Source organism: Theropithecus gelada, chromosome 5 (assembly GCF_003255815.1).
Source record: "Theropithecus gelada isolate Dixy chromosome 5, Tgel_1.0, whole genome shotgun sequence".
NCBI lineage: Eukaryota > Metazoa > Chordata > Mammalia > Primates > Cercopithecidae > Theropithecus > Theropithecus gelada.
In genome coordinates, this window is record NC_037672.1 from 179529087 (window position 1) to 179541201 (window position 12115).

The following is a 12115-nucleotide window of genomic DNA, read 5'->3' on the forward strand; positions in this document are numbered from 1 at the left end:
TTTTTTTTTTTTTTTTTTTTTTGAGACGGAGTCTCACTCTGCCGCCCAGGCTGGAGTGCAATGGCCGGATCTCGGCTCACTGCAAGCTCCGCCTCCCGGGTTCACGCCATTCTCCCGCCTCAGCCTCCCAAGTAGCTGGGACTACAGGCGCCCGCTACCGCGCCCGGCTAGTTTTTTGTATTTTTAGTAGAGACGGGGTTTCACCATGTTAGCCAGGATAGTCTCGATCTCCTGACCTTGTGATCCACCCGCCTCGGCCTCCCAAAGTGCTGGGATTACAGGCTTGAGCCACCGCGCCCGGCCTAGTTTTTTAAATTCTTATGACATTTCCTTTTTGCATTTCTCTTTTTTTTTTTTTTTTTTTTTTTTTGAGGCAGGGTCTTTCCATGTTGCTCAGTCTGGTCTGGCCTCACACAATCTTCCTGCATCAGCTTCCCCAAGTGATAGGATTACAGGCATGAACCACTGAGCCTGGCCCTATGACATTTCTGATTGTAATTTTTCTACCTGTTAAACACTTTTTTGTCTCTATAAAAAAATTAAAAATTAGCTGGGCCTTGTGGCACACACCTGTCCCAGCTCCTCAGGAAGCTGAGGTGGGAGGACTACTTCCGCCCAGGAGTCTGAAGCTATGGTGAGCTCTGATTGCACCACTGCACTTCGGCCTGGGCAACACAGCAAGACCTGTCTCTAAATAAATAAATACATAAAGCAAACACATTTCCTCTCCACGTGTATTTGGTTGTGTGTTCTCACTTCTGGTGATGGTGCTATTAGTTGCTGACAAGGCTCTTCCGTTACTTTGTTTTTCCTCATGATGTTCTGCCCTTTATTTCTTACCTGTTTTTTGTTTGTTTGTTTTGTGTGTGTGTGTGTTTTCCCGAGATGGATTCTTGCTCTGTTGCCCAGACTGGAGTGCAGTGACGTGTTCTCAGCTCACTGCAACCTCTGCCTCCTGAGTTCATGCAATTTTCCTGCCTCAGCCTCCCGAGTGGCTGGGATTACAGGCGCGCGTGCCACCAAGCCCAGCTAATTTTTGTATTCAGTAGAGGCGGGGTTTCACTATGTTGGCCAGGCTGGTCTCGAACTCGTGACCTCGTGATCTGCCCACCTCGGCCTCCCAAAGTGTTGGGATTACAGGTGTGAGCCACTGCACCCAGCCTGTTCCCTGTTCTTGGCACTTACTTTTTATGTCAGGCACTGTGTGTTTTTAGATCCTTTAAACAAGCACTATCAAATAAATGAGGCTCAGAGAGATTAAGTAATTTATTCAAGAAAATATCCCTTGGAAAGTAAATATCCCGTATTCATTGTCATGTGTCTCAGTGGCGCCTCTCACCACGCTGATTCATAATAACAGAGTGGCTATCCGGGGAAAGTCACTAGCAGTCTCTCTTCTCCATGCGGAGCTCCATGAATAGGCCTTACATTTGCCTGGAATTGGGGGTCAGTAAGCTGCTTACACGGTAATCTACCCTCTGTCCAATAGCTCCTAGCGTTTTCCTGGTATAATAGTCAACATACTTTATTCTGTGTACACCATGATTCAAGTTCTTAACCCATGCTAGCAGCTCTAACATGGGAACAGACTGCTCTAAATGGTGCTGTCGAAGAGCTAAGGGAAGAGCAGAGTGACCGCAGTCTTTACTATCTAATCTCTATGATTAATGTGAGTTTTAAAAAACATCTGATATTAATTTCATTCAACATATTGAATAAAAACATGCAGCTGTTAGGCTTTCATTGAAGTTATGTGAGCAGTGGGATCTCGATAAAGGAAAGGCAGGTGGAAGGAAAGAGTGAATTTAATAAAGATGCTGTTTGGGTGTGATGCATAATTTCTCATGACCATGGTACCAAGAATTTAATTTTCAAAAAAATACAGAGGAATATTTTGAAAAAAATAATTGACACCTTTTCTAAAATATCTAAAAGCATTGCTAATCGTAAGCTTTAAAATATTAATAAAAGGAAAACATTGTGTTTGGTAAAATATAATTTATAATAATATTTTTATATTTTATATCTTACATTTTATATATTATGTACTTTATATGATCTTTACATTATTCACATATCTTAAAAGGTAGATTTTAAATATCAGAACATTTTCAAAGAAAGATTCCTAAAATCCTGTCTTTGGGGTGAGTGGCATGGTTCCTTGCTTGAATGAGATGACCCGTCAAGGTGCCATTATATCAGTGTCATCAATCAATCAGCACACTTTTGGGAGTCCTTGAAGTACGTGCTTAGTGAAAGTACCAGAAAATCCAAATAACATTGAGTTACAGTCCTCGCCTTTCAGGATCTAAGAGTTAAGTTGGGGAAATACAACATATTTGTTTGCAAATTACCTTATAGTTAAAGGCGGTATGGACAAGCTCAACCTTCTACTACTTTCACTCTCTCTCATTGAATTCTTCACAAATAGTCATTCATTCAACAAGTATTTATTGAGTGTCTGCCCTTGCACGGTCCATAGAGCTCAAAGGTGAATTGCATGTGAATCCTGCCCGTAGAGAGCTGAGCAGGGGACATGAGCCCTACAACCTTAACTCTAGCACAGAGGGGAACGCGAATAAAGCCATGAAAAAGGGACAGATACAATAAGGTGTCTCCAAGGAGAGATTACTGATTTTTACCTGGAGAAAACAGAGGTGGCGTCACCTTTTTTAGGTCTTGAAGTAATTTGGATTTGGAGATAGAAAGATGGAGGAAAATGTCTTTCCAGAGAGAAGCAACACTGCCTGAGTGGAAAGGTGTAAGGCATGGAGTGGCTACAGCGAGTGTGGCTAGAACAAGGAATATGCGAAGAGCACACACGAGGGAGAGCTTGCAAAAATGTGTTTTGGGATATCTGTGACCAAATAGAACATTCACCTTTAGAGTTCATTGTAAGTTTCTTAGGCACTAGAAAGCCATTTGGAGTTTTCTAGGAGTAAATCAACATGTTCAGAGGTATGCTGCAGGAGCATTAAACCTGGTGACTGTGTGAGGTCTGACTGTCCCATCTATAACTCACTCAAAGTCATTATATCCAGAACTTTTTTTTTTTCAATGTATGTATCAGTGAATTTGTCTAAAGTGAAAGGCTGCAGTGGCTGTTCTGGTTTTTCTTGTGTGGATCTGCCTAGCTGTGTGAGATTCTTAAACACTTTTATAGTCTCCAAGTCTAGACCCTGTCCTTTTTCCTAGTGTCCATTTTGAACCTTGGTCACAAAAATTTCCCTGGATATTCAATTGTTCTTTATGTGAAGACTTAAAAAGAGCCAGGTACAGATCCTCACATCTGTAGTCTCAGTACTTTGGGAGGCCTCCGCGAGAGGATCGCTTGAGCCCAGGAGTTCAAGACTGGCCTGGGCAACATAGGGAAACCCCATCTCTACAGAATTATATTTTAAAAGATTAGCTAAGCGTGGTGGCACATGCCTGTAGTTCCAGCTACTTGGGAGGCTGAGGCAGGAGGATCACTTGAGCATGGGAGGTCGAGGCTGCAGGGAGCTGTAGTCATACCACTGCACTCCAGCCCGGAGAACAGAGCAAGACCTTTTCTCAAAGAAAAAAAAAAAAAAAACTTAAAAAGAACTGTTCTGTTTTCTGTAACAGAAATAAAATGAAAAATAGTAATGTTTTTCATAAGCAACCTTTTTGATCTTAAAAATACTCTAAATCATGCAGCTTATTATATTTCTCTCTTTGTGTTGACAAGTAGATTATTTAAAGCCAGATTTGTGTCCCTCTTTAAAAATGTATAGTACTATATAGTAGATATTTTGTCCACTTTATCTTATCTTTCACACTTTTATTTTTCTTGTATTCTATTTTTATTTTTGGTAGTGTTGAACTTTTTCTTGTTATACTTTATATACTTATTCTATCTTGAGTAAATTGGTATGATAAAGACGTACTCCAGTTACTTCTTATGTTTTATAAGCCCAAATCTGTAGAGCTAGCATTAACCCTAACTGAATCTTCAGATTTTGCTCCTGTTTGTGGTCTGCTGCAGAATTTAAATGTCTGGCCAGGCCAGGCACTGTGGCTCATGCCTGTAATCCCAGCACCTTTGGAGGCCAAGGCGGGAGGATCACTTGAGCTCAGGAGTTCGAGTTGTGAGACCTCGTCTCTACACAAAATTTAAAAATTAGCCATTGAGGTGGCTCATGCCTGTGGTCCCAGCTACTCAGGAAGCTGAGGTGGGAAGATCTTCTTGAGCCTGGGAGGTCAAGGCTGTAGTGAGCTGTGATTGTGCCACTGCACTCCAGCCTGGGCAACAGAGCGAGACCCTGTCTCAGTAAATAAATAAATAATTAATTAAATTTATTTTTAAAAATGTTCCGGCCATCCACCCTGTATGATTCAGACTTTGCATGTATTCGGTTCCACCAAATTTTAGATTGAACCTAGCTTTCATCAGCTGGATTTGTTTTATTGGTCGGCCCCCTGATTGTGTTGTCAGCTCAAGAGGTTCCAGTAAACACAGCACACTGCTGCGCTGGCCTGGGCAGACCATTGGCAAGAGCATAGACCCTTGTGTGGTGGCTTCTGCACTGTAAGTTCTCAGCAGACGCTTACAAAATGAAGACGTGTACCTAGGGAAAGCCGCTGCTGCTTATGTTTGAAACCTTAATGGAAGTTTTTCCCAATGGTTATGTTTTTATTTAGGAATAAGAATTCTAAATTCAACATATTGAAACATAATGATAATGGATGTTAAAATCATTTCTCTTTCAGTAACAGTGTTCTTCTCCATAATGCTTTATTTTACCATTTACACAGTGCTTTCATCTGTGACTGGCTTAGCAGATTCCTGGAACATCAAGTCTAGAAAATGTATTTGGGATGAATGGCTAAGTGCATGATGAATAAATGAATGAGTGGGTGCATTTCATTGAATTCTTACAATTGCACTAAGAGCTGGATGGGACACTAGTATTTCTCACATTACAGGTGAAAAAACTGAGGTGAAAAAAATCATGATGTCTGACAGAATCAGGACTTAAATTTGTTATTATAACTTCTCATATTCTGCTCTTTACATAGTATAATATCTAATACAATTTCTTCTATATTATATATATACATAAAATACCATTCTTTCATGGCACCATGGAGTCATCTGACCCATACCACTGCTTCTTTTTAGGCAAAGTCTTGTTACTTTTTCCTTGGAAACATTTCTCCCTGTTCTCTCTTTGTTTCTATTCCGTTGACACCAACCCAGTCCTGGCCCTCATAACTACAGCTTGTTCAGTTATGCTATCAGCAGCTTCTTGAAATGTACCTTAAAGACATCCGTAGGGATTCTAGTCATGTACACTGATGCTAAGGAAGACAACTCTAATTAATTATATGAAACCTGAATAATAAATCTTTCATGAATTTTAAGCTGTTAGTTTCTCTTTTTCTAACACAATGACAACTGTATGTGCCATTCCCTCAAAAGCTGATTTCAGTCTGAGATTTATACAATCATAATTTTTCATGAACACCAAAGCAATAAACCAAGAAGGATTCCTGCAGTTTCTGATAGGGGAGAAACTCTATTCTTGAAGTTCCCCCATATCAGAAACTGCAAGGAAGTAGCGTATTTTCATATATTTAGGTGTTATCTCTATCCCTCATTACAAGAATGTGAAATTATTCATTGTTAAATCATATGATATGGAGTATTAGGGATCATTAGAAACATGTAATATTACTGATGTTATATGCTATGAGAGGAGTTATTTTTATCATTGTACCCTGTAAAGAGGTTTGATAATATATATTAAAACAATTACATATTATGTATTCATTTCATGCAACCTGAATTACAATGTTAAACTGTGCTATTTGGCTTAACAATCGCTGCTGGAGTTCACATCATAGATGGAAGCTAGTCTTTGTGTTTCCTATTCTTTTTTAATATGTGCATTTATATTAATAGCATGATTTAATACATCACTTTAAAATTATACTGCATTTTGAACTGCATTTAGTCCAAAATTGACATGTCATGTGTGTGGAACCATAATCAGTTTAGCATTAAATTAAAGAGTCATCTATCTGTTTGGTAAAATGTAGTCTTCGTAAATTCTAGCATGTCCAAAGCTAGGTAATGAGATGGAAAAGTAGGTCTCAGATGTTACATTAATTTGTGAATTTTAACTTATGACTTATTAGCTATACGGAATTTTCTAGCAGTTACAACACAGCATAGTGTTTATCTTTTGAAGTTGCCAGACTCTTTATGATTCTGGTTTAAAACAAAAATATTTGTATCACTGACATAGTGGCATGAGCCTGTCTGGTCACCTATGACTTACTTCAGATTGTAGTTACACTGCATACTGTGAAATTGGAAAATCTGTTCTGTGTGTGTTCTAATGGATGTGACGGTCATTAAGTATATGAGTCTTCTGACGTTGTAATCAGATGTGATTCAGTCTGTTAAGTACCCATGAAACAACATCTGCTTCACAGAGTGACCTTCTGCTAAAGAATACTTAGCATCTATTAGTAGATCATAGTGCAGATCTGCCTTATTTGAAATGCACTAAACTAGAGTAGTCTACTGCTGTTTAGCAACTAGCTTGTAATAATTTATTGCAGTTAAATAAAGCTTAAAAAAACTCCATTAAATAATTATAGGGATTATATGCATTGCGAAAACCTTTGTGTTCTACTGAAATTACCCATTTAATTTCAGGGTTGGTTTGTTAAAAAAAAAGCTGAAATCTAAAGGCACATTAGGGGAGCTGTCAGATGCTGTTTTCTGTAGGTGTTAATAAAACCAGATGAAAAAAAAATCTGAAACAAATTAAAACCAAAAGCAATTTTGCCATCTGTTGTATATTAATTAGAACTTCGTGTATCAAGGGTAAACTTGCTCTTAGAGAATGTCACTGAACACCCGCTTAATAGAATAATATGCAAATTTATTAGGTTATGGATTTATATGCAGTTTTTAATTCTAATTCATCTGCAGTGGATCCCCAAGAAACTGGTAGTGTGTATATACATACATGTATATAATGAGTTATCTTTCTTTTGTTTTTCAGAGCAACCTGCAAACAATCAAGGCCAGTCTACCCTGCAGCCCTTGCCGCCTTCCCATAAGCAGCACTCTGCACAGCATCATCCGTCCATCACTTCTCTCAACAGAAACTCCCTGACCAATAGAAGGAACCAGAGTCCGGCCCCGCCGGCTGCTTTGCCCGCCGAGCTGCAAACCACACCCGAGTCCGTCCAGCTGCAGGACAGCTGGGTCCTTGGCAGTAATGTACCACTGGAAAGCAGGTAATGTCTGACATTTAAAAATAAGCTAGCCCAACCCATGTCTCACCAAGAGAAATTGACTATACTTCTATATTCTGGTGTGGTGTTTTGGGGTTTTGTTGTTGTTGTTGTTGTTGTTGTTGTGTTTTCTTTTTTCTTCTCTAAGAAGCGGTTCCAGATTGTTGTGATTTTTTTTTAGTTGCTAGGTCGGTGAACGTGCCCATTCTTTTCACACATTTTGTTCCCTACAAGAGATAAGAATAAATTACTTCAGTAAAACTTTCCCTTACCACTGTTTGTTTTTTTCTTATCTACAAATTACCAGGCGTGTGGAGAAAAGCACAGAGATGTAAAATGCTATTCTCAGTTGCATGTAGCTTGATTTAGTAGACATGTCTAGCATCGTCTTGGTTCTAGACTTCTGTACTTTCTCAGACTATATTTTGTTCATTACATCATATAATCATAGTGGAGCCCCAAGTATAACACTTAAGCACAAGTCCGATGACAATTTGTTAAGGATATTATAGTTTCTTGCATGATGAGGGAGATAGGACCTACTCTCTAAAGTTCCTTGCAGGATTATTTCCTAAGACAATCCATTCATCCTTACACAGTTCTATTAGGAAATTTTTCCCCACAATGAACTGAAATCTCCATCCCTGAAACTTCCATCCTCTGACTGTAATTGTGCAACTAGTAGTCTGCACAATTTGTAACTGTACAAAACAGTTTTGCCCTCCTTCATAGATGATGGCCCATGGGCTTCTCAGTCTTCTAAAAGCTTCAGCAGTTTAATGGTCCTTCTCTGTACACATAGCATAATGTTTCATTGAGGTTAAAAGTTATGACTTCTCGCAAAGGCTGGCTGACAGGTGGTGATCTGCTCATACAAAAGTACAGATCAGCCAAAGCTGTTTTGAGCTCATCCATTTCGTTATTCAGGATCTCCTGGCATGTAACATTTGGCCTTCTTTCTTTGCACAGGAGCTTAACCGCCACTGTCTCCTTTGTAATTATGTATTGCACAACCAAGAGTGGTGTCTTACCTTATTGGTCTTCTGGTGGCAGCTTTGCAGTGAGGTTTCCCTAACATTCTTCTTATTCTTTATTTCTTCTCTGCCCCAGAGTTTCCGTTAGGCTTGGAGAAAAAGAGTTATCACCACAGAAAAGCCAGAAAATAGAGAGCTCTTGACCCCTTGAGAGACTGTCCCCCAAAATGCCCTGCCCTGGAGCTTATAGTTAACATTAGGATTTAAATTAGCTTCTGGGTGAAGAAACTGTCTCACAATGAATATGTTGCTATTTCTCACCATTAGGTGTATGGTCTCAACCCCTTGTGACTTGAGGATGAACTAGCAGGAGGCCCTCACAGTTAGTTGTCAACAAAAAAGTCTTCATATGTTTTCTTTTACTCTTGACCTAAGAACAAGGTTCTAAAGAACTCTTATCTTTTTATCTATAATCAGCCACGAGTAGTTGAGTTTTATTGTTTATTTTGTATTATTGAACATTCTTCTGGGAGAAATTAGGAAGAGAAAGAACAGGAAAAACAGGCAAACAGCAGATTTCTCTTCACTTAAGACACAGAGTCATGTATACAGATTTTTTTTTTCCTGAGGTTATTAGCACAGACCTAAATTTACCCAGTGTAATTAATTAGCACACACAGAAGAACTAATCAACACTGATTGACTATTGTCATTTGGAAAAATTTTATTAGGAAAAAAGTAATTTTCCAGTTGAGTCATCAAATTGAATATGGATAATTGCATTGTAGTTGACAATAATTGTTTTGACAAATATTTATGAAATATGTCAAGTTAAATCCTCAGAAACGTGTTTAATTTTAGTGATGTTATAAAACACAAAAGCCTCAAAAACTGTCAGTAGGAGAGTTAGCATTCCATGAAACCATGTCTTACAGTTAATTTGGAATAAGTTTGAGAAGAGTAAGATGTGTTCTCATTATTCGTCTTATTGCACTGGAAATTTTGACTGATGGGACTTTAAAGAAAGAAAGTAGTTGGTTAGAAGAAAATCCACTGTAGCCATATGTGAAATTGTAGCTGGTTTCTCTATATTCAGACCATATAAGAAATCATTCCCATGGTGAGTACTTACTGAGATTTTCTTCCATTTCAAAGTAATGCCATTAATGAATCATCAATGGAATTAATATTATATAGTTTTATAAGTTGACACAGGGAGGAAATCAACCAGCTGATATGATGTCACTAATAAATATACAGAATAATTAATCTAAAAAATGTGTTGTTATGCTAACAAATTTTAATCTGCAGTATAGTTTTGTTGTTTTCTCGTTATCCAAAGCTCACATCTTATAGTGTTGCTAATCAAAAGCAATGATATTTCAACTTGCAGTACTCAGTGAGTCAACCTAAGCAGTGATGTGAAAATCCCACACGGTGCTGACACAGTACTACTGTGGTTTCTTTAATAGTCTCACTTGGTTGGATCTCTGGAGGTGAAGAACTAGCCTTACTTATCATTGATTTTTCCTTTTTTAGTTAAGGTTCCCTATTGAGTAGGATTCTCAGACTCAGTTTCAGTTATATTAACAACTTTATCCAGACTTGTGTCTGCCTTTAACTGTTTTTTAATCTAGTGTATTGTTTTATCTTTGACAATGATTTCAATTTATATATATATACACCGATTTTGCTAATTCTCACTTTTTCTGAAACTGCCACTTAAAGGTTATAAACTATGAAGTATAAAACTCAGTTACGCATAAATAAAAATCTCTATATTTTTCTCTTAGTTCCCCCCGCCCTTTTCTCTTTTCAGCACAAATTGATAGTAATTGGTTACAAAGTGGCATGTAATAACCCTTGAAAATCTCAGTGATTTGTAGACTTAGAGTTTATGTGAATTGCTGGAAAAGACATAAAAGGATTTTCTACTTTGTCCTATATGTTTCAGTATAGCTATCATTTTGATTTATTCAAAAGCATTTTTTTCACCAGGCAGTTTCTTGCTTCCATAAAAATGTTTATTTCCTTTCTCTAATGAATGTAACATTTGCTCCTGCTGGAGACAATCAATATGATTGTATACTGTGCATTCCCACTCAGTGAACAGAATACTTCTGCTCTATAATCTCCAGTGACTCTCAGATCTCCTAGAATCACGCTGAGATCCAAAAAAGCCTTTGCAGTTCATAAGCATCTCCTTATTATGTCATCATTTCCTATTAACATTCGGTCCCTATGTATAATACCAAGTACTTGCTTACAATTTTCCTGAAAATTCCTTTTCTTTGAGCTCACTATTTGTTATACTTTGGATCATTCACTTTTAGGGCATTGGAGAGCCTATAGCTTGCCATTGGTTTATTTTATACTTAAGCTGCTTCGGTATGTAATAATAGCTGCTACAAGAATACGGAGCAGCTGAGGAAAAGCTTAGAATTGGCCCAGTACAGCAGCAGCACTTAAAGGTATAGTACAGTAACTCTCATTGAAAAGCCCTGCCCTTCAGCAACTGTAAAGTTAATTGCCTTCAAGTTCCTCGTTTATATACGTGAATTAAATAGCTTAGTAGTTACCTATTAGATGTTAACAAAACGGTTCATTTGTAGCTGTTTAATAAAAGATTTATTAAAGTCTTGTTTTATTATGAAGCCTACTTTGGCATGGATAGTTCATTAGTTATGTTCCCATAGCTTTTTACCTTCTAGTTCAGTAATGCTTTGCTAATTATTAATGTATGAAATTGCATATTAAATTGCCTCTTTATTAGTGCATTTTTTATTTCAATATTGAGTTGTCTTGGGCCACATTAATGTGAGATCAATTGTTTACATCGTTAAAAACACAGAATACCTAAACAGAGAGATTGTTTACAAAACCAAGATATTATACTTTTTTCACTTTTTATCTTCTTTAAAATGGTTGTAGGGAAAGTGAAAACAATCATACACACGCCTGGTCTGAGTCGGCCTTGCTGACTTGTGTCTGCACCCTAGGCATGGTAGCTTTCCTGCCCCAGAGGAAGCCTTTCCCAGCTGAAGAATTGTACCTGCACCCACTTACTGATAACGGACTACCATTAGTGAGGTAGTAAGTAGTGGAATCCTCCATAATTAAAGATACAACTTCAAGTAAAATATGCCTGGGAAGGTAGCTCAGTGACTAAGGTTGACTGACTGATGCTGATGCCATATGCTTTTGTTAAAGATAGCTTGGGGAGACACAAGGGTACCTGTGGGGAAAGGGAATATTACTGAATATGGAAAAGAGGTCCAAAAATGAAGAACCTAAGGTTACTGAACAAAAATTTCAAAATTGGACCTGGGCCTATGCTAGGAAATTCTTCAAGTTTCACCATCATCATTTATTTAAAAAAAAAAAGGGAAAGTTAAATTGTATACTAATGAATAGTAAAAAATCACTTGGATTCTAAGTCTCTTAAAATATAGCACCTTGTATAACTTAACAGTATTTCTTAAAAGGACTGGGAAGGGATATTGTTTATTTGTGAGAATAGGAAGAAACATGAAGAGGGAGATACAATGTACAAGAATTTGCTGTGTGCTGTTAATATTTAAGGCCTATTTCAAGCCCTAACTAAAAAAAAACCTTTGTCTCAGAGAGAGGAGGATAGTTGAGGAAGCTATTGTAAGCTTAATTCAGTAATTCAGTGCCTAAGCTCTATGGTGACCATATAATTCATTATTAAAGCCAGGACACTTGCAGAGTGAGAAGGGGCCATATCAACAGTTACCCTGGAATTGCAGCATAAACTGAGAAGGACATGTGATTACCATACTAAGTTTTATTTCCAAGAGTAAAGTTAATTTTAAGTCCAAATTTTCTTATGCCTTAGATAAAAA

The 12115-nt window shown here is 37.7% G+C and overlaps 1 protein-coding gene across 1 annotated transcript in view; it reads left to right on the forward strand.

Annotated features, from left to right (window-relative positions):
• Positions 1 to 12115, forward strand: part of TENM3 (teneurin transmembrane protein 3) — a 657776-nt gene that overhangs the window by 449083 nt on the left and 196578 nt on the right. The window contains exon 4 of the mRNA XM_025385351.1: positions 7041 to 7278. Within this exon, the coding sequence (XP_025241136.1) occupies positions 7041 to 7278 (238 nt within the window). The remainder of the gene's footprint in view (positions 1 to 7040; positions 7279 to 12115) is intronic.